The sequence below is a fragment of the Narcine bancroftii genome, chromosome 5 (assembly GCF_036971445.1).
Source record: "Narcine bancroftii isolate sNarBan1 chromosome 5, sNarBan1.hap1, whole genome shotgun sequence".
Taxonomy (NCBI): Eukaryota; Metazoa; Chordata; class Chondrichthyes; order Torpediniformes; family Narcinidae; genus Narcine; species Narcine bancroftii.
The window spans coordinates 85,261,388-85,285,211 of record NC_091473.1 but is presented as its reverse complement, the minus strand read 5'-3'; the positions used below and the strand labels follow the sequence as shown (position 1 = coordinate 85,285,211).

General features: G+C 41.1%; 1 protein-coding gene across 1 annotated transcript in view; it reads right to left on the bottom strand.

The window, feature by feature from the left end:
* The window catches only part of hmcn1 (hemicentin 1), a 538,964-nt gene that overhangs the window by 173,881 nt on the left and 341,259 nt on the right, over positions 1 to 23,824 (bottom strand). Inside the window, exons 50-59 of the mRNA XM_069942357.1 lie at positions 22,902 to 23,075; positions 16,817 to 16,930; positions 16,508 to 16,653; positions 14,620 to 14,770; positions 14,168 to 14,374; positions 5,100 to 5,213; positions 4,493 to 4,680; positions 3,481 to 3,577; positions 2,203 to 2,364; positions 72 to 185 (exon numbers count right to left, since the gene is read on the bottom strand). Coding sequence (XP_069798458.1) covers positions 72 to 185; positions 2,203 to 2,364; positions 3,481 to 3,577; positions 4,493 to 4,680; positions 5,100 to 5,213; positions 14,168 to 14,374; positions 14,620 to 14,770; positions 16,508 to 16,653; positions 16,817 to 16,930; positions 22,902 to 23,075 — 1,467 coding nt within the window. The remainder of the gene's footprint in view (positions 1 to 71; positions 186 to 2,202; positions 2,365 to 3,480; positions 3,578 to 4,492; positions 4,681 to 5,099; positions 5,214 to 14,167; positions 14,375 to 14,619; positions 14,771 to 16,507; positions 16,654 to 16,816; positions 16,931 to 22,901; positions 23,076 to 23,824) is intronic.

The following is a 23,824-nucleotide window of genomic DNA, read 5'->3' as shown; positions in this document are numbered from 1 at the left end:
TTATTATTCTGCTTCCTTTCACCTCTTTGGTCCCAGTACATCTCATTCTGTTTGTCATGCAGTACACTAACCATAAACTGTGAGATAAATCTGCTTTTCAGCTTCTCCTGCTTGATTCATGGCCAAGCATGTGTACTTTCCTGCTTCTGAGAGCTTCACCCGAGGTAACTGAACAGTCCGGCCTCCTGTGAGAAAACAAGATTTCAAAATCAGAAACAGATTCCACTCTTCACCATACTGGAGAAACTGCAGGATGAATTCTGCAGTTATTATCCAAATCAATGCCAATAAAAAAACCACAGAAACAAATAAACATCTTCCCCCTCCCCCCCCCCCCCACCGTGACCTGCCCCCACCCCCATTCCCACCACTAAACCAACATCTATAAATTCTGAAAAGCAATAGTGAAAAATAGTGTTAGCTAGTACAATTGTGAGAATTCCTTTCCTGCACCTTTATACATCTGAAAGCAATTCTTCTACCTAATAATGCTGACACAGCAGGCTGAACTCTCCAGTCTTGCTGAGGTTTAACAAGTAATATTGCTCCTACCAAAATGTCAGGTGGGCAATGCTTTCCATGAAGTGATACCATTTGTCTGTAATTTCCATGGGAGTTTCCTCTTTTATTTCTGTTGCCTCAATGTGGTGATACGATTATGTCCCCCACTGGTGACTCGGTTCCTGGTAACTCCTCCCCTTGTGACCCTGGAATAAAGATCGTCCTCCCTCTCCCTGCCCTCAGTCAAGCATTTGAAATCGGGCCAGCTACAAGTCTAAAGTATAATAAATTGATAGGTTCTATCAATAATTCCAAAGCCGTAGAGTGAGGAATGATAGATTTTAATTATTGCGTCATTACCTGACCAGTCTTCAGTTGAGCACTTGGTAATGGGCCAACTACAAGTCTAAAGTATAATAAAGCCCAACGCTCCTCACTCTACAGCTTTGGAATTATTGATAGAGCCTATCATGCGAGCTTTGCTATCTGCTGTTATTTACTATTTTTCCTTTGGGTGCTTTGACTGTGGATTCTCTCCAATGATGCAGAATTTTATTTCTTTATCAGAAAGAAGAAGATTGTAATCTTACTTAATCTAATCAGTTTGCATCAATGGCCAATTTTAACTGACTTAATCATAACTGACTTTATGAATATAGTTCAGCAAATTTAGTTATTGTGATAAACTCAGCAGCCATCAAAATGAAAAAAGAACAAATATTTGTCAGGACATTGAATACAAGAGCAGGAAGGTTATGGCTCCAACTTTATAAAATATTGATCAGATCTCAACAGGAGTGCTGTGAGCAGTTCTGACGGTGACATTGTGGTCAGGATGCAACAGCTGGAGAGGCTGCAGAGGAGAATCATTAGGATGTTGCCGGTTTTAGATTGCCTACATTGTATGAGGAGAGACTGGAGTGACTTGGTCTGCTTTCCCTGGAGGAGAGGAGATTAAGAGGGGATGTCACTGAGATTCACAAAATTATGAAGGGCATTGATAAGGCGGACTGCAGGAACATTTTCTTATATCCTCCTCCACAGGGTTCTACTGCCCAGTCCAACCACCGATGGCCCCATGCAGGCTTTAAGCGGCCTGTTATTGAAGCGGATGGTGTTTTATTTAAAAAAAAACACAGGAATGTTAAATATTAGGATCCAACCTCTTTTGTGATCTAGACGACATTCATTTAGGGTAAAGGGTAAGGAGTTAAAAGGTATTAGAGGTTTAAATTTCAAGATCTCGAAATGCTAAGGCTATAAAAGGTACGGATCAAGTGCCTTTTAATAGGGATGGGTTCCCACTGGTCAGCACGGTGTACAGAAGGTCCCGCTCTCATGCTAGACCTCCCCATTGCTCTATTATTAACTCTGTTCATGATAATTATGAGCAATGATTGCATTGGAATATCAAGTGGATTAGTCCTACTTCAATATTTGCAAATACCAACCCTAGTCAATTAGCAATATGGTATTTTTGGAAAATTCTGCTCAATTCCTGCCGGTCAGCACACCAGGATATCCCTTGAATAAGAGAGTGCTATATACAATCTCTAATCCTGTGGATTAGATGTGCATGCTAATTTGCAAGATCGAGTTCCAGGGGCAAGTGCACACTGTTCTTATCTCAGCAAATGGAGCAATGACATGGTCAATTAATTAAAGGAAAAGGAAATTCCACAAAACAAATCAGATTCTTACCAGGCAAAATAAGAACATTAGCGTTAGAATGCAGAGGGTTCCCGTCTTTAAGCCAGCTGAGCCTGGGTGGTGGAAAAGCTGTGGCTTCACACGTCAAAGAGAAAAAGTTATTTATCACGACAGTCGTGTTCTCTGGGTTGATGCCAATGAATCTGGGAGGCACTGTGAAACAAAGGGAATTTCAATTTTATTTTTTTTAAGGGTTTCTTTATGACAAAAAAAAACAGACAGGAATGTTAAATATTAGGATCCAACCTCTTTTGTGATTACTTACACCTTTTTCCACAGCATTTATGGTAATGCAATTTTCTTATACAATGGCAGAACTGGTGCAGACTTACCAAGAGCAGGAAGAGGAGATATAGCACTCCTCCACAGGGTTCTACTGCCCAGTCCAACTACCGATGGCCCCATGCAGGCTTTAAATGGCCTGTTATCGAAGCGGATGGTGTTTTATTTTAAAATACTGTGACCACGGGGCCTGTGCAAGCATCAGGCTCTGGGGAAGCAGAGGACTAGTGCTGCGCATCAGAAAATGGGGAGACCACCTCATCCCCCCCACTCCTCCCAGTTGGAGTAGGAAAAGCATATGAGGTGTCTCTACAGGACAGTAACCATGGTGGCAGACCAACGAGGGGTTTTGCGGCTCAAGAACACACAGGGGGAGGGTTGCTAGTGACTTGAGGAAAGAAGCCCACACAGACTGTTGACCTGCTAATGACTTTCAGTCAAAGGACTTCCAGCAGGCTAAACACGGCTGGAGACTAACTGAAGGGGTACCAGGTATCAGAACTAAGCAGGGGTGCAGTGCTGATATTTTAGGTGCCAGAGCTCACCAAAAACAGCAACAAGGAGGTGATGGAGCTGCCCCATGAGGTGCCGGAGAGGAGCTCTGCAGCACGCACCCCTGAAACCGAGATGCAAGAGAGTGCCGAGGACAGCAAGAGCTCCCAAGGTGCCTCAAGTGCTGATGGTTTCCTGGTTTGGATCTGAAGCTCGGGATACCGATAGAGGCTCCAGGAGTGCAGATGGCAAATCCACAGCATTTTTGAAGGGGCTCTCTTTTGCTTCTCTTTCTCTCACCGTAAGGGGTGGTGGGTCATTTCTGCTGATGGTGAATTTTTGACTTCCATACGGCAGACAACATGCATTTTCATATAATATTGCATCCATTTTATTCATGCCAATAAAAAGATCTTGAATTTTAAAGTACACTTCTAGGGCTTTTTGATTTTCTCAATGCAACACCAAGTTAATATTTAGTAAGGCATCACTCACCATGGACATGCAAGTTGAAGTATTTTGCAGTATTTCCAGCAACATTTTCTGCAACACAAATATATCTGCCTGTATCCAACACTTGTGCATTGAGGACCTGTTGGTATCAGTAAGAACTTGATCAGTAAAACATTAAAAACTTTTATAATGGACACATGAAGCAATGGATTGTAGATGCTGGATGGATTTTACAAGCAGGTTCTACAAATTGGAATTTATGGTTGTAAAGCTAAAAATGCGGGGCAGATACATCTTCTGTTCAATGGCCAGCATAACCCGTCCAGTATGGACACTACAACTGAAGAAAGCAACGGGAAGCCACTTCAGTATTTTTCCTTGTATAATCATGGACTCAACATTGACTATGGTCTCAGCTCAAAGATGGAGCCTTTTCTGAAGGGGAACAGGGGAGGCAACAATCATAATGCAGAGGATCAAAGATCGTGATGGATGGAGAGACATGATTGCTAACGCCGAACGGCAAATCACCTGAATTATAATGATACAGAAATTACTAGTTAATGTAAATGCCATTTATCTTTGCATCTTACTTTATACTGATTTTTGTAATATGCATGATAATTAATAACCTGTCCAATGACTTTTCCTTCAATTTTCTCTCCTTTCATTCAAAAATGAGATGACTCATGTTGAGGTACCTTATCAAAGTAAGAGACATCTTGGTAATGACTTGTAGCAGTCTAAAGAGTTGTGAAAGGTACTTTGGCCATCACTTATCAGGCTGTGAAATTGTATTCATATTAATGCATCTTTCAACTTTAAAATTCACTTGTATTTTCCCTCAGGGAACTTGATTGGTGCTCAAACAAACTAGTAAATCAAGAAAACTTGGCATATTATGTCTACCTCAACTTCACATGAAGAATCTTCTGGAAGATTCTGATCTACGAACAGTGAACCCAGTGAAAATATTAAAAGCAAGTTAGGGATAATTTTTTGATTAGGAATGATTCATCTTTACATGTCCCATAACACAAAACATTTACAACACCTGAAGAGTTCGTTCATTAGATAGGAATTTGAAGGGATCATTTGGTCTTAACAGTTGCCCGTCCTTGAACCAGGAGATCTTGGGAGTGGGTGTTCCACTGACCAGGCAGTCCAACATGGCAGTCTTGTTAACCAGCACAATGATTTCTTCAGGGATATCACCATCAGCCTGTAGCATTATAGGAGGAGCTGGGTTGAAAAACACAAAAGGGAGCAATTGATTAGCAAAATCTTTTTGTCCGTAAAAATAAAAAATCCAGTTTGCAGAGCTTTACTTAAATTACTGTTGGCACTCAGTTCCAAAGACTGACGTTCTTGACATTGTAAACACTGAGCAGGGTTAAGAAATTCTGGTAAGCAAATAGAATTTGTAATAACCAGTAAAATCGCACTACTTCAATTGATGTCAATGCATTTGGTTTATTCAGACTGTAACCAGAAGAAAGATGAAGAGATTCAGCCACTATTTTTTTTAGATGAGTTAATGTTTAAAAGACTAATTTCATTCAAAAGTACTTTTGACCTCATGTCTCTGTGTCCTTAGAGATGTGAGCTAAGGATGATTGTTCTGTGAAACTGGATTTCTTGTCTGCACCCATGATACTCACTCATAACCCTCAATTCATATTGAATAAAGTCTTCGCCTGCTTCATTCATTGCCACGCATGTGTATCTCCCAGCATCCTCAACTTGTGTTCTGGGTATCTGTAGCACACGTCCTCCTAATGGGTAACAATAAAAAATTATGTTCAAGGTCAAGGATACATTTATTTTTGTTTAATACTAGAATGTCAGAATTCACTTTATATTATAAACTGCAACATGATGTATGATGTTGTTCTTTGGGTCTTGCATTCCAAAGTATGCTTTTGATAATTTCACTGCTAATATTCTTTCCTCTCCAAGTTTGGTATTTATAAAAAGGATGAAACCTTTGTTGTAAAGGATAATCAAAGTAATATTCTAAAATTTAGCAAAGTAAGAAGATGTTGTATTTCTCCAGCTGTTCACCACTGGATGCAGAACAGGTATTCCTGAGTAAACCTCCCTTGGCATAAAGTGCCATAAATTTCTCTGATACTCTTATTCCAATGAAGTCGATGTTGATGACTATTAACAGGAGAACTAAATTATATTTCATGAAGACTGCAAGATATCAGTGCAAAATAATACTAGGACACACTTACTCAACATGGAGCAAGGGCCTTGGTTTTGGCTGCTCTACAATTCCAGATGCTGGAATCTGACATGAAAATATAATTCAGCTTCTGGGTTATCTAAACTTGGAAAAAAAATCAATGTTTATGTATTAGATTTAAGCCAGTCCAGGAGGAATATGATGCGTGGTTCCTCAAGTTCACATTCAACTTCTCCAGATGATAGATGAAGGTATATCACTGTAGGAGTGATGAGTGAGTTGGCTACAGGGAGGTCAAGCTGAGACCCATGTCTATTCTCAGCCTCATCCATTGTCAGATATGAGAGACTTTTTTTTGATCGTCAGAGAATCAAGGTAAATGAGGTCAGGGCAGGAAAGTAATGTTGAATGAAATATCACTGTGATTTTATTGAATGGGAGCAAGTACAAAGAGGTAGCACATACTGTAGTAATATATATATTCACAGCAAAGCCTCAAACAAATTAAATACATGATCAAATGATGTATTAGTGACTTTGGTTACAAAATGTACTTTTCTAGAATACTGAGTTAAAAGATCTATAAAACCTTTAAAATAAAATGTTTGTTTAATATGAAAGATCAGTTCCTCTAAAACAAAAGGATATCCAAATGCCTACGATAGTATTAAGGGAAAGCAGCAGAAAATTGATAAATATAAATGTCACTAATAGAGAAAGTTTGAAATGAAAACAGATAAATGTTGAAATGCACAAATCAGTCTGATGAGACTAATGAGAACGGACAAACCACTGGAAAGTCTCAGCCACACAGAGGTATTTGTTCATTGAAATCTGTTTTCGATCTCCAGTCGAGAGGAGACCACCCTGGGTGAAGAAAATGCAGCAAGTAAAATTGGAGGAAATGCTTGTTAATTGTTGACTCATACAAAAGAGCATCTCACTCCAGATTGTGAAGCGAGGGGGATAACTGCTGTGGCTTCATGGCAAGGTGTAGCAGATGCTTTGGTAGATACACAAGTGGAGAAAGTAGAGATCAGCCTCAGCAGAAAGCACAGAAAGGAGGAAAGGTGTTTTTGCAAGCAGCAGTAGGAGGGAGTTTTGAGGGTTGTGCAGCAAATTGCAAGAATTAGTCTTAACTTAGAAGTTCAGAAAATATGCCTCATTCCCAAACATTTTTACAAGATTTTCAAAGTAAGGTCTCAATACATATTTTGTGAAGGTAAAAACATCTTTTTCAAAGGAGCAATGAAACTTGTTATACTGTCAACTCTTAAATTCAACCTGAAGTTAAACAAGAACATTTTTAGATGCAGGGGTCACGAGCAATACAAAAGTGCTGGAGAAACTCAGCTGGTCAACATTTCGGGCCTGGCCTTAGGTGCTATTGATCCCCCTGACCACTAGAGGGAGTCAGGGACTAGTTTGTTGCAGCTTTGGTTGGATTCAAAATGGATGCCTCCACACAGTCCTGAGTGAGTATAATTGCTTTAAAAGAATCCAAGTTTGTTTCTTACAATAAAAGAAACATCACATGGTACCAGGAGTGAAAGAAATAGCAGGAGTGTTTAGAGTGCCATTATCAGCAGAGATATGGAGAAAGTAAAGGATCATGTAATTTGGACCCAAAAAGACTTGAATGCTAATATAAAGAGAGAACATTATCAGATTCCAACCAGGGATGAAATTATAAGTGAGATGGCTGGTGAAAAGTTTTTCACCAAATTGGATGCATCACAGGGCTTCTGGCAATAAAATTGCATGATGATAGCAGAAAATACAAAGTTTGGCCGATACTCCTGTCTGAGGATGCCCTTCGGAATTTCCTCCACTCCGGAAGTGTTCCACAGGTCAATGAAGGCATAAATGGGGTACATGTGTACATGGATGATATGATCCTATGGGGATCCACACAAGAACAATACAACGAGAGGCTCAATGTGCTACAAATCATCAAGAAGTATGGATTAAAGTTAAACAGAGAAAAATGTAAGTTTGGTGTGAAGGAAATCACCTGTTTGGGAGGTCACACCAAGGCCACGGGAGGAGGATAAATGGGTTACGGTTAGGAGAGGGAAGGGGAAGAATAAGTACTAGAGAGGTCCTCTGTGACTGTAACCCTCAACAACAGGTACTCCTCCTTGAGTACTGTTGGGGGGCGACAGCCAAACTGGGGAAAGCATCAGTGGCTGTACCTCTGGCATGAGGTTGGCCTTGGTACCCTGCTAAGGAAGAGGAGGGGAGTAGTTATAGGGGATTCAATAGTTAAGAGGACAGTTAGGATATTCTGTGGATATGCTAAGGAGAACAGGATGGTGGTTTGCCTCCCTGATGCCAAGGTCCTGGATGTAGATTCCCATGCCCAAGACATCCTAAGGTGGGAGGGAAATGAGCCAGAGATTGTGGTGCATGTTGGTACCAATGACAAAGGGAGGAAGAGTGCAGAGGTCCTAAAAATGAGTATAGTGATTTAGATAGGGAGTTAAAAAGGACCTCAAAGGGAATAATCTCTGGATTGCAACCTGTGCCATGTGACATTAAGGTCAGGAATAATATAAAGTGGAGGATGAATGTGTGGCTGAAGGGGTGGAGCAAGGGGAAGGGATTCAAGTTTTTGGATCACTAGGACCTTTTTTTGGAGGAGGTGGGACGTACCGAATGGATGGGTTGTATCTGAATCCCAGAGGGACCAGGATCCTGATGGGGGCATTTGCTAGGGCTACTCGGGAGGCTTTAAACTAGTATGGTTGGAGGAAGGGGTCCATATAAAGGAGAACAGCAAAGAGAAGGTTTGTCTGCAAATAGAGAAGGCTTGTAGACAAAGTTTGGGGATGGAAAGACAGGTGATTGAGAATGAAAAGGATGAATGCAGTGATGGAGGAGGGTTGATGGTAATAAATAAGAGTTGTTCGTAAAGATGGAGACAAGCAGAAGGTAAAATATGTGAAATCTCTGAAATGTATTTACTTTAATGCTAGGAGTATTGTAAGGAAGGTGGACGAATTGAAGGTGTGTATAGACACTGGGCAGTATGATATGGTGGCAATTAGTGATACATGGTTGTAGGAGGGATGTGACTGGCAGCTAAATATTCCTGGATTTCACTGCTTTAGGTGTGATAGAATTGGAGGGGTAAGAGGGGGTGGTGTGGCATTGCCTATCAGGTGCTGATGCGAGATAGATTGGAGGGCTTGTCATGGGAGGCAGTTTGGGTGGAATTGAAAAATGGAAAAGAAGTTACAATTATAGGGGTGTATTATATACCACCTAGTGGGGAGCGAGAAATAAATGAGCAAATCTGTAAGGAAATAGCTGAGATTTGTAATAAGCACAGGGTTGTTTTAGTGGGGGATTTTAATTTTAATTTTCCTAATATAGATTGGGAAACACATTCTGTGAAGGGGCTGGATAGATTAGAATTTGTAAAATGTGTTTTTTGCAGCAATATGTTGAGGTACCAACTAGAGAAGGGGCAGTGTTGGATCTACTGTTGGGGAATGAAATAGGGCAAGTGACTGAGGTAGGTGTTGGGGAGCACTTCGGATCAGGTGATCATTGTGCCATTAGTTTCAATATAATTATGGAAAGGGATAGGTGTGGTCCAAAGATTAAGGTTTTTGAGTGGGGAAAAGCCAGATTTGAAGAGATGAGAAAGGATCTGCGAGGAGTGGATTGGGATGATTTGTTTTATGGGAAGGATGTAGAGGAGAATTAGAGGTCTTTTAAAGGTGAAATTTAAAGGTGGATAAAAGGCAGTGCCAAACGTTTGAGAGAGCCATGGTTTTCAAGGGATATTAGAAATTTGGTTCAAATAAAAAGGGAGGCCTATATTAAATATAAAAAACAAGGTGTAAATGAGATGCTTGGAAAATACATTGATTGTAAAAAGAATCTTAAGAGAGAAATTAGGATATCAAAAAGAAGGTATGAGTTGGCGAACAGGATGAAAAAATATCCGAAGGGTTTATACAAATATGTAAATAGCAAAAGGAGAGTGAAGGATAAAATTGATCCCTTACAGAACAAGGGCAGACAACTATGTGTGGAGCCGAATGAAATGGGGGAGATATTGAACAAGTTCTTTTCTTTGGTATTTACTAGGGAGAAGGATATTGAATTGTGCAGGTTAAGGGAGGCAACAGGGGTAATTATAGAAAATGTAGGGATTAGGAAAGAGGGGGTATTGGTGCTTCTAAAGCATGTAAAGGTGGATAAGTCACCAGGTCCTGATGGGATTTTCCCCACATCCTTGAGGGAAGTCAAGTAAGAAAAAACAGAGGCTCTGACAGTGATTTTTCAAAAGTCATTAGAGAGAGGCATAGTGCCGGAGGATTCGTGTATCGCACATGTGGTTCCAATGTTTAAAAAGGGTTTGAGGAGTAAGCCTAGCAATTATAGGCCTGTAAGTTTGACATTGGTAAGCTAATGGAAAGTATTCTTAGAAATAATATATATAAGTACACAATCCATTATCCGGGACCCTTGGGGGACAGTGTGTTCCGATTTCAGATTTTTCCGGATTTCGGAAAGCCCACCCGAATTGTGCTGCAGTATCCGCCCACACCCCCTTCCAGTCACCTGGCCTGCTTCCCCCAACCGCGGTCCCTCAGTCGCCTCCCCCAAACAGTGGTCCCTTGGCCGCTCGCACGTCTCCCTCGACTGCTGGTCCCTTGGCCACCCAGATGTCTCCCCCGACCGCCGGCCCCCCGGCTGCCTTCCCCAACCGCTGGTCCCATGGCTGCCCGGATGTCTCCCCCACCGCCGATCCCTTGGCTGTCTCCCCCAACCCCAGTCCCTCGGCTGCCTAGCTGTCTCCCCCAGCCACCTTCCCCAACTGTGGTCCCTCGGCCGCCTGGACGTCTTCCCCGACCACTGGTCCCTCGGCTGCCCGGACATCTCCCCCGACCGCCAGTCCCCCAGCAGCCTTTCACAATCGCGAGTTCCTCAGCCGCCTGGACATCTCCCCCAACCGCCGGTCCCTCAGCTGTCTCTCCCAACTGTGGTCCCTTGGCCGCCCAGCCGCCTTCCCCAACCATGGTCCCTCGGCCACCCGGCAGTCTCCCCCGACCACAGACCATAGGCAGCCCAGACGTCTTCCCTGACTGCCGGTCCCTCGGCTGACTCCCCTGACCGCGGTCCCTCGGCCGCCTGGCTGTCTCCCCCAACTACCTTCCCCAACCGCTGTCCCTCGGCCACCCAGCTGCCTTCCCCAAATGCGGGTCCTCGGCCGCCTGGCTGTCTCCCCCAGCTGCCTTCCCCAACCGCGGTCCCTCGGCCGCCCGGCTGTCTCCCTCAGCTGCCTTCCCCAACCGCAGTTCCTCGGCCACCCGGCTGTCTCCCCCGACTACCTTCCCCAACCGCAGTCCCTCTATATGGATTTCAGTAAGGCCTTTGATAAAGTTCCGCATGGAATGTTCAGGCGCTAGGTGTAAATTTTGAGATAGTCAAATGGGTTCAACAGTGGCTAGAAGGTAGATGCCAGAGAGTCATGGTGGATAACTGTCTGTCAGGATGGAGGCCGGTAACAAGTGATGTATTGGGTCCCTTGTAATTTGTCATTAACATTAATGATTTGGATGAGGGAGTGGTAAACTGGTAAAAATAGTAAATATATATGGATGATACAAAGATAGGTGAAGTTGTGGATAGTGAAGGAGGTTCTCAGAGGTTGCAGAAGGATTTGTAATGCTCAGAAGTGTGGGCTGAAAGATGGCAGATGGAGTTTAATACTGAAAAGTGTGAAGTGGTTCATTTTGGAAAAAATAATCAAAACAGGACATATGCAGTAAATGGGAGGGCATTGAAGAAAGCAGAGGAACAGAAAGATCTAGAAAAAATGGTTCATCGTTCTTTGAGGTAGAATTTCATGTGGATAGAGTGGTGAAGAAAGCTTTTGGTGTGCTGGCCTTTATGAATCAAAGCATAGAATATAGGAGTTGGGAAGTGATGTTGAGATTATTCAAGGCATTGTTGAGGCCAAATTCTGGTCACCAAATTATAGGAAGGATATCAATAAGGTAGAGATAAGCGTATACAGAGCCGTTGTCATACCCACACTCCTGTTCGGCTCCGAATCATGGGTCCTCTACCGGCACCACCTACGGCTCCTAGAACGCTTCCACCAGCGTTGTCTCCGCTCCATCCTCAACATCCATTGGAGCGCTTACATCCCTAACGTCGAAGTACTCGAGATGGCAGAGGTCGACAGCATCGAGTCCACACTGCTGAAGATCCAGCTGCGCTGGATGGGTCACGTCTCCAGAATGGAGGACCATCGCCTTCCCAAGATCGTGTTATATGGCGAGCTCTCCACTGGCCACCATGACAGAGGTGCACCAAAGAAAAGGTACAAGGACTGCCTAAAGAAATCTCTTGGTGCCTGCCACATTGACCACCGCCAGTGGGCTGATATCGCCTCAAACCGTGCATCTTGGCGCCTCACAGTTTGGCGGGCAGCAACCTCCTTTGAAGAAGACCGCAGAGCCTACCTCACTGACAAAAGGCAAAGGAGGAAAAACCCAACACCCAACCCCAACCCACCAATTTTCCCCTGCAACCGCTGCAATCGTGTCTGCCTGTCCCGCATCGGACTTGTCAGCCACAAACGAGCCTGCAGCTGACGTGGACTTTTTACCCCCTCCATAAATCTTCGTCCGCGAAGCCAAGCCAAAGAGAGATGGTGCAGAGAAGATTTACTAAAATGTTGCCTGGATTTCAGAATCTAGATTACAAAGAAAGATTGAGTAGATGAGGTCTTTATTTATTGGCGCATAGAAGGCTGATGGGGGATTTGATAGAGATATTTAAAATTATGAGAGGGATGAATAGAGAACATGTGAATGGGCTCTTTCCCTTGAGGGTAGGTGAGATTCAAAGGAGAGGTCATGAGTTAAGAGTTAGTGGGCAAAAGTTTAGAAGTAACATGAGAGAGAATTTCATCACTCAGAGAGTGGTGGCTGAGTGGAATGACCTTTCGGAAGAGGTGGCCACAGCAAAGTCAATTTATCATTTAGAGAGTTATGGGCAAAATGCAGGTAGGTGGGACTAGAAAAGTTCACTTAAATCTGTATGGACTAGAGGGGCTGAGATGGCCTGTTTCCGTAATTGTTATATGGTTATAAACTGTCAGAGACAGGTGTAGAGCCAGACAAGAAGGGCAAGATGAAAGCAATTTTAGAGATGCCCTAACCCACTGACAAAAAAAGGTGCATTGAGGTGCTGGGAATGATCAATTTCATTGGTATATTCATACCAAACCTGTCTTCCAAAACAATGTACCTAAGGAAGTTGTTACAAGACAAATATCAATTCAAGTGGACAGCCAACCATAAGGAAGAATGGGGATGACTGAAGACCATTCTAACTATAGAACCAGTGCTTTTGACATTCTTTGATGCATCCAGAAGGACAAAATATCCATGGATGCTTCAAAAGATAGAATAGATGCCATACTACTTCAGATTATAGGAGAAGATTGGAGGCAGTAGCATGCGTATCAAGGACAATGACAACATCTGAATGTCAATATGCACAGAACGAGAAAGAGTGTCTAGGTCTGGTCTATTGACTCGAGAAATTCCATAGTTATGTGCATAGTCTACCAACATTCATGGCAGAGACAGACCACAAGGCATTAATAGTGATAATCAAGAAAAGTCTCAGTGAAATGTTGCCAAGAATCCAAAGAATAATGATGAAGCTACAACATTACGACTGAAGTGACGTACACACCAGGGAAACTTATTGTTTTAGATGATGCATTATCCATGGCAATGACACACAAAGAGATCCACAGAGACATGTGAATATGATCACTGAATCTCTTCCCATATCTGACATGAAATTCAAGCAGATCGCAGCTGAAACAGAAAAGGCCACAGTTCTTCAAGAAGGTCATCAAGAATCTGAATGAAGGATTGCCTTAGAGGTGAATCTCAGCAAATACTACAACATCAGAGCTGAGAAGAGTGTTGTTAAGGGACTTCTACTAAGACAGAGTAGAATTGTCATTCCTCAATCACTGCAACAAGAAATGCTGAAAAGGGTGCATGAGGCTGCCTTGGAATGGAAAAATGCAAGAAGAGGGCCAGAACTGCTGTTTATTGGCCAGGCATAAATGCTGACATCCACAGAATGATTTCAAGCTGTGAGACATGTTTGAAACATCACGCAAAGCAGACAAAGGAACCCACAATAATAACTGACGTATGAGCAGAACCATGGTAGAAAGTTGGGACTGATCTGTTCCACATGGATGGAAAGAATTACTTGCAGGTTATTGATTATCTATTGAACTAGATGGAGATGCCGCTGCTTCTTAAAATGTTTGTTCCTTGTGTGATCAAATATATGAAATCAATCTCTACAAGACATAGAATTCCTCAAATTGTCAACAGCTATCAGTAAAACAATTTCAACATGGATCCTTTCTAATTAAATAATCCATGGTACAAGAATTAACCTGCAGAGTGCTTTAATTGCAGCTATCACAGACTCCACAAGGGTAATTATGTTTTCCTCTGCATCCAAACCACATACCTGGCAGTATCAGAACCTTGCCATTAGATGTCAATGGTTTGCCATCTTTATACCAGGTGAGAGTTGGTGGTGGGACAGCGTTGGTCTCACAGAACAATGAGATAGGGTTGTTAATGATGACATCCTTGATTTCAACTGCTTTGCTCCCTTCCAGCGCATTCCCGTTCATATCATAGCTATTTTCTGGTTTCACAAAACTTGGCGGAACTAAATGAAGGATTAAAAGAATAGTTATATTAAAAACTTGCTTCTTCACATATCTTCATATCAAGAAAAGTTTCTTCTATGTATGACAAAAGGATAAAATTAATGATAGAGCTGGCATTTGATAGAGTTAATGAAAACCCTAGCATACAATATCTGACAAAACAAAGATAAGAATGACAGATTTACTTAAAATTACAATTGCAACACAAAGCACAACTGGGAATAAGCAAATAGTGCAATCTAACCTTGGACATTTACATCATAATCTTTCTCATCCTCTCCAGCAATATTAGTGGCCACACAAGTATACCGTCCTGTATCTGAAATCTGAGTATTCTTGATTTGAATAATCCGCCCATTTGCCGTTATGGTGATGTGATCATCTTTCTGCAGGGGCTGGAAACGTAAAGATTTGACATTTTCTCCCCATGAAAATTCAGTGTTTGAATCTTTATTTATTTAGTGGAAGCAATCACAGAAGTAGATACATTTTTGGGAAGTCTGATCGATACCACTTGCTGAAATCTGAACAGATAAATGGAATAAATAAAATGATTGAATGAAACTAATGCTACTGACGGTGTCTTAATAAAATAATAGATTTTTCTCACTCCTCTGAAGGCACCCACTCCACCAATTTGCTCAAATGGCAGTCCTAGAATAGTTGGCTACCATGTACATTAGAGCCCTTTGTAATTTGCCTATCACACAAGGCCAACGTTTATTGTTCATTCCCAACTTTGAGAAGGTGCAGGTGAGCTGCAGATCTTGCTCCAAACGTACTTGGAGGGGTCATATTTTGGACACACACAACTGTGACAAAGCAATAGTGAAATACTTCCCTGAAGGGAATGGCAGTGGGCAATTTGGAATTGACAATTAAAGTAGGCCTTGCCAACAAAGCCCAGATATTTGTGTTTATGTACATATTGATGACAGATTCTGGTAAGGTTTTAATAAATATCATCGTCTCACATAAAGTTTGGCATCTAGATTGCCACTTGAGCAAGAAGTAGGAGGTGGAGTTCCCCGTGTCAAATATTCTTGTGCTGCTAGATGTTGAAATTGCAGAGAATGTGGTGAGTTTATGAAGGGCAGTTTGGAGACAGAATGTACGACAGACACAGTGACTCAATGGTGGGGGAGCAGATGTACAAGGACGAAATGGGAATCCTGTTTAATGTCTTCATGTACGCTGATCAATGATCTACAGTATTGTTACTAGATTCATTAACATCACATAACATTATGGTTGGTAACTTCATATATATTTTTCAAATTCTATCCTATCCTGGACCCTCAATACCACTTCATTAGACAGAAAGGCGCAGCAAATCTTACACTTCCTCAGAAGAGCTACCAGTTCCCGTCTTGGCAACGTTTTACAAGAACACAATTGAGAATGTCCTGTCTGGCTACATTGTTGCATGGTAAAGTAGCTGCAAAGGATCAGAGCAGGTCAATCTAGAAGATCATCAAAATGGCAATGATCACCAGGGTCTTCCTTGCCTTTACTGATGACATTCATCAGGACCATTGTTTAAATAAGGTTCAAAGAATTATAGAAGACCCTCTGCATCCAACACACAGAATCTTTGGCACACTACCATCAAGGAAGAGGTCCAGGATGACCAAAATAGGGACTGCTAGCGGGGATATAGCTTCTTCCCACAATTTGTGAGATTGATGGACACTATCTTGTGGCCAAGTTAACAAACAAAATATTTCTATATTTATTTAAAATTATATGTTTATTATGTACATTGTATATGTGTGTGCACTGTGGTAGATAAATGCTCTTTGTCAGGTTGCAGATGTACAGTCAGATGATAATAAATGAACATTAAATATAGAGAATAATATTTAGCTGGGATGACTTCAAGTGTTCAACTTCTAACTGACAGATATATGATCTTTATGGTGCAAGAGACAGCCATTTAATCTGCCATCTCTTTGCTTGATGAATCCAAAATACATTTATTTTTACAATCAGATCTTATGAAAATATAAATCTTCTGCTGTTCATAGTCACACTTGAATGGTCAACATGATTGTTTGGAAAAATGTTTTCCTATTGCACAAATAATCATTTTAAATGTTCATTCAATATTATACACAAAGAGCTAAACAGACCTGTCCATCTTTGTACCAGCGAAGGGTAGCAATTGGAATTGCATGAGATTCACACTCGAGAATTAGGCTGCTGTTTACTTTGATCTTAATTTCTTTTGGTGAAAGGCCAAGATCTGAGATATCATCTCTGTTGATAATAGGAGGAACTAGAAAATTTAAAGAAAGCAGCAAACCATTATCATTCTGGCTTCTTGATTAAAGTGAACACCAGCGAAATGCAACATTATCTGAACTGCTACATTGATTGGTTGCTAATCTATCAAGTTTATCACGATTTCTGAATATCTCATCCACACTGTAGAGACTTACTGTAGACCTTTACTTCATAATTTTTTAAAGTCTCTCCAGCCTCATTAGTTGCTATGCAGGTATATCTTCCAGCATCCTTTTCCTGAGTATTGAGAATCTGAAGAGTTCGCCCTCCTGTCATTAAGATGAAAAAAAGAGTTATTCCATATTTGTACTTCATTTGTTCAAATGATAATAAATTATTTCTCAAAAAGCAATCTTCTATTCTTTTAATCCTTTTTCTCTCCCATTCTCTATAGGAAAGGTTATCTATTGTGAAAGGGATTAGTTGATTTTGGTAGTTGGTAATTTTGGTTTTATCCTTTCTATGTGAATCTTCATCCAAATGTTGAGCAGATAGTGCAGTACTGGTGAACTTCTATGTTGTACCAGTTTTTCATCCCACTTATAAAGTAAATGTTCTGGTACCTTCTCCCCTATTTTATCTAGCTCTATCCTGGTCCAATCTGGTTTTTCCCTCGTTTGATAAAAATCTGATAGATATCTTAATTGTGCTGCTCTATAATAATTCTTAAAGTTTGGTAGCTGCAAACCACCTTGTTTGTACCATTCTGTTAATTTATCTAGCGCTATCCTCAGTTTCCCCCCTTTCCATAAGAATTTCCTTATTATTTTCTTTAGCTCATTGAAGAATTTTTCTGTTAAGGGAATTGGTAACGATTGAAATAGGTATTGTATCCTTGGGAAGATATTCATTTTAATGCAATTTACCCTTCCTATCAGTGTTAGTGGTAAATCTTTCCAATGTTCTAAGTCATCTTGTAATTTCTTCATTAAGGGCTGATAATTTAATTTGTATAGTTGTCCTAGATTATTATCTAGTCTAATACCTAGATATTGGATGGCTTGTGTTTGCCATTTAAATGGTGATTCTTTTTTAAACTTTGTGAAATCCGCATTATTCATTGGCATCGCTTCACTTTTGCGTTGATCTTGTACCCCGATATTTCTCCATATTCTTTCAATTTTTTATGTAATTCTTTTAATGATAATTCTGGTTCTGTTAAGTATAATATGATGCCATCTGCAAATAGACTGATTTTATATTCCTTCTCTTTTATTTTTATCCCTTTTATTTTATTTTCTATTCTTATCAGTTCTGCCAATGGTTCTATTGCTAAAGTGAACAGTGAGGGAGATACCATACCACCAACTTAAAACCTACTTAAAGGACAAATTGGGAAGCAGACTGAGATTACCAGAAGGAAGCAGCTTTGAATAAGTGATTACAGACACAATGATAATTAAAAGATTTATAACAAACACATACATCAAGCTGCAAGAGAAAGAAAATGATGAAATAAGCTATAAACCAAAACAAAAGTGGGAACAAGATCTAAACAAAGATAAAAAATGAAATATGGGTAAAGCTCTGCTCTGGAACTATGAGAAATATAATAAACACAAAGTTACACATGATACAATATAATTGGTTACACAGGCTATATATTACACCCCAAAAGTTAAATAAATGGGATCCAACAGTATCAGATAGATGTTTTTGCTGTAAGAAGGAAACGGGAACAACAGTACATGCAATTTGGGCATGTGAGAAAGTGAAAAAGTTTTGGGAAGATCTAAATCAGGTATTAAATAAAATCACAAAAAGCAACATACCAAAAAATCCAGAGATCTTTCTTCTAAGTAATATAAGAAGTAAAGAATTAGGCCTCAAACTGGATGAAGCGCAAAAAAGATTTATTATAATAGCCTTAGCTGTAGCAAAATAATGTATAATGTCAACTTAGAAATCAGAAGAGAGCCTGAGAGTACAGCAATAGTACATAGAAATGAATAAATGCATTCCATTGTAAAAAAAACCATATAATTTAAAAAATAAAGTTACATTATTTGAATGAATTTGGGAACCGTACATGAACACAACAGAGAGGGCCTACCGCGGACCTCCACCCCCTAAAGTGATAGAATGAGAAGAAGACGAAATGAATTGACCCAGTGTGTAACAGTAGGATAACACAATTTTCTTGTTTATTTTCATTGTGTGATGACATTGTTTAATGGGTTTATTGTATTGTATATGTTGAACAGTTAATGGGTTTGGAGAGGGGTGGGAAGGGAGGGGAGGGGGAAAGGGGAGAAAATGACACTGTGTATATTCACAAGGGAAATGTTTGTGTGTATTTTGGTTAATATGGTTCATAGAGTGAAAAAATAAAAATAAAAAAGATTGCAATCAATAAACCTCATAAAGTGAGATCTGTTCAGCCTCAATATTAGCCAATCACACCATAGAACGAGCTCCTGCCCTCCATATTTGAAATTTAAAATAGTACTGGCTTAGAATTAGATATGACAATGGATTTATTATTTTTGCTTCAATGTGTAACACATGCAATTTACTTGTCCCATTCCCTCCCTATTACTAAATTATTTAATTAATATGACTTAGCTAGAAAGTAAGTCACACACTCCTGTTTGGCTCCGAAACATGGGTCCTCTACCGGCATCACCTACGGCTCCTAGAACGCTTCCACCAGCGTTGTCTCCGCTCCATCCTCAACATTCATTGGAGTGCTTTCATCCCTAACGTCGAAGTACTCGAATTGGCAGAGGTCGACAGCATCGAGTCCACGCTGCTGAAGATCCAGCTGCGCTGGGTGGGTCACGTCTCCAGAATGGAGGACCATCGCCTTCCCAAGATCGTGTTATATGGCGAGCTCTCCACTGGCCACCATGACAGAGGTGCACCAAAGAAAAGGTACAAGGACTGCCTAAAGAAATCTCTTGGTGCCTGCCACATTGACCACCGCCAGTGGGCTGATATCGCCTCAAACTGTGCATCTTGACGCCTCACAGTTTGGCGGGCAGCAACCTCCTTTGAAGAAGACCGCAGAGCCCACCTCACTGACAAAAGGCAAAGGAGGAAAAACCCAACACCCAACCCCAACCAACCAATTTTCCCCTGCAACCGCGTCTGCCTGTCCCGCATTGGACTTGTCAGCCACAAACGAGCCTGCAGCTGACGTGGACTTTTACCCCCTCCATAAATCTTCGTCCGCGAAGCCAAGCCAAAGAGAAGTCATGATATAAATATTACAGTAACTAGATATCTGAACACAATCAACTGGAATATTGCAAAAAAAAATATTTGATCTTTAAATTCTAGGCAAATGATAGAAATAATTGCTGAGATGTCACATAATTGAATAAGAAAAAAATAAAATCTAATTTGATTGCCTTGTTCCATCTCAGAGTTGTTAATGCTTTCACTCGGGGCAGAGTCCATACTGTGGTTACAGAGTCCATTCTATGCTCAATGAATAAAGACCCACTTGTACCTCCCAATATCATTTGTTTCAATCCAAGTCATCAAGCAGACATCCAAAAAGGGCTGCCAAGACCATGGGCCGAAGGGCTCAAACACAATCTCTTCTTTTCTCTTTGGCTTGGCTTCGCGGACGAAGATTTATGGAGGGGTAATGTCCACGTCAGCTGCAGGCTCGTTTGTGGCTGACAAGTCCGATGCGGGACAGGCAGACACAGTTGCAGCAGTTGCAAGGGAAAATTGGTTGGTTGGGGTTGGGTGTTGTTTCTTCCTTTGTCTTTTGACAGTGAGGTGGGCTCTGCGGTCTTCTTTCAAGGAGGTTGCTGCCCGCCGAACTGTGAGGCACCAAGATGCACAGTTTGAGGCGATATCAGCCCACTGGCGATGGCCAATGTGGCAGGCACCAAGAGCTTTTTTTAGGCAGTCCTTGTAAACTCTTCTTTGGTGCACCTCTGTCTCGGTGGCCAGTGGAGATCTCGCCATATAACACGATCTTGGGAAGGCGATGGTCCTCCATTCTGGAGACGTGACCTACCCAGCACAGTTAAATCTTCAGCAGTGTGGATTCGATGCTGTCAGCCTCTGCCATCTCGAGTACTTTGATGTTGAAGATGAAGTCACTCCAATGAATGTTGAGAATGGAGCGGAGACAACGCTGGTGGAAGCGTTCTAGGAGCTGTAGGTGATGCTGGTAAAGGACCCATGATTCAGAGCCAAACAGGAGTGTGGGTATGACAACAGCTCTGTATATGCTAATCTTTGTGAGGTTTTTCAGTTGGTTGTTTATCCAGACTCTTTTGTGTAGTCTTCCAAAGGCGCTATTTGCCTTGGCGAGTCTGTTGTCTATCTCGTTGTCGATCCTTGCATCCGATGAAACGGTGCAGCCGAGATAGGTAAACTGGTTGACTGTTTTGAGTTTTGTGTGCCCGATGGAGATGTGGGGGGGCTGGTAGTCATGGTGGGGAGCTGGCTGATGGAGGACCTATATATATCAGAGGACTCCAAAAACCAGCAGCAATAGAAATTCACCAAAACAATGATTACTTAAACAAAAATGTTTTAAATTTTCTTCATATATAATATCAATATTTACTATTAACTTAACCCCCCCTTCTAATTCTAAGTGCACATGTATGTGTTCAGGTAAGTTCTTTGTTTCACTGATCAATCATTCACCTTTCACTCTCCAAGATTACGGGCATCAGGCAATTTTCGTTACTGTGCACAGAATTTAACGTTTATGATCTTCACCAGGCTCTGGTGCTTTAACTTAAATTGTTACCACAAAGGAAGGTTCTTGTTGGTTTCAGAGAGATATTTGTTGGACACATACAAATTGATCTCCTTCAATCAGTCACGTCAGTGTCTTGCCAAGGAAACTTGCCCCTCATGGGTTTTCTAAAAGATAACCTCTTCTTCCAAGTTACCAAAGAGTTCCTCTTTTTCCCCTATTTCAGGAGAAACACAATAACCAGCCACATCCTCTTGTAATGGCCGACAAGAGTTTAGAATAGGCTGAACTCGGAACTCAAAACCTGTCTACAAATGGGGTCTTTACCAAGTCTCCCAATTTTGCAGCCTTCGCCATGAACCTGCTGCAGTAAAGCAACTCTCTCCCTCTCTCTCCAAAGAGAATAGTATGTTTTTTTTCTCTGTTTGCAAAACCACATTCCCTCCTTTAGAACAGCAAACTTCAACCAGACTTGGATCGCTGGCACCAGCAAAAAATTAATCAATTTCTGAGCATGAACATCTGTTCCTTTAAAGACAATAGTCCGCTTCGATTCCACAACATCAGTCCAATTAACACCTACTTGTGAAGACTTCATGGGCATTCTTGAAAGTCACTGTAGACATGGAGTTTCTGCTTAGGCATAGCTCTTGCATCTCAAATGAGATGTCTTTGTGAAGTGTTACTGAGATGTCTGTTTGTGAAGTGTACCTAAACTAGACCCCCACAATCTATATCCTTTAAAGATATATTTTATCATAATTTTATTGACCCTCTCTGTAACACTACCCCTCAGCAAAAATATTTTCTGCATTAAGTGCTATATAAAGTCAGAGTCATGCAGCCAGTCAAGAGCCACAGAATTAGGAAAGTGATATTGATTACAGAATCCTATCTGAGGGTATTTCATATGAGAGTAAAAGATCATTAAACACCCACTTATAATTGCCAAAAAAAATTGCAAATAGTTTTTAGCTGCTTGGGGGATTGTTAATCTAATTCAAGGGTCTCCAAAGTGCTCGATATTGATCCCTTGGGGTCGATGGGACTACCCAAGGGGTCAATAAATGTCAGGAGGTAAAAAAGGGGGCAGACAATGCCCGGGGGGAGGGGTCGACTGAACTTGTGTGGCAGAAAGAAGAGGCGGATCAAGGGAAAATAGCACTTACGGCAGTGATGGCCAACCTCTCGCGAGAGCAGGTTTTGGTGGTCACCATGCTGTATTTTGCTTCAGTCTTTGAATAAATTGAGAGCGAACGGGAGGACAGACTGAGTGTAGAAGACATACATGTTCTTTGTATCTTTGGTAGCACCCTCATGTGTCAAGCACTGCCATTCTCCCATCCAGTGCTGCCACCACTCTCCTCAGTCAAGCACCACTGCTACTCCCCCAACTCTGTTCGCCACCAGGATTCCATGCCTGGTGGTCGATGAAGGATTAAGTATTTAATGAAGGGGTCAATAATCTAAAAACATTTGGGGACCCCTATTTAAATCCATCTAATTGGTAAGATTTCATAATGTCTGAGAATTTATTAAAAACTTATTTCCAATGTTCTTGTATTTACCTGGAAGTATCTGGACATTTTTGTTCGATTCAAAAGGTGCTCCATCTTTATGCCAGGTAATAATTGCAGGTGGGTAAGATTGTGCATCACACACAAGGGAGGTAGGTCTATTCAGAATAACAGTGACCTCCTCCGGAGAGCCTTGACTGTCAACACCAGAAATTTTTGGAGACACTAAATAGTGAGAGAGAAAACTGCAAGTTATATAAGTGATTCAAATTCTGACAAAGGTAAAGGTAAAGGTTACATTATTGTCATGTAATACTACATTTAGAATGTAACATACATAAAATTCTTTAAATTTTGTCTTTCGTAAGTCAGAGAGTCGCCATTTCATCCAGCATCCCCTCACAGAAACCTAGAGTAGATAATCACAGGGCCCCAGACCCAAAACATTGCCTGTTTTTTTCCCCACATATACTGTCTGACCTGTTAATTTTTTTCCAGGATTTTCTGTTTTTGATTCAGACTGTATAGTAGAACTAAAAATAAATATTGAATCTTTTAATTAAATATTGAATATGCTTTGCAACAAAAATATAGCAGGAGCAAACAGGTTAGAATCAAAACAATGATTCATGAAATATTTCCTGTCAGATGTTTCATGAAAATGTAATGAAACATTTTAATGTGGCACACTAGCTCATTTGAGTATCATTTCGGAACATTGCTAAAGGACATGAAGAGCAGGGAAGTCACACGAGCACTGAACTCAAGTCAGCTGCTTGTAAATGCTCATGAACACACACAGGTGGTAAGGTATTTGTGGGCCAGTGCAGATGAGTTGGATGAGCTTGATGAAAATTTAGCACCACCTAGAAAAAGAATATCCCAAACGACCTGGAGTGAAACAAGAAAATCTGCAGATGCTGTGATTATAGTTAATACACAAAAGTGCAGGAAAAACTCACCAGGTCCCACAG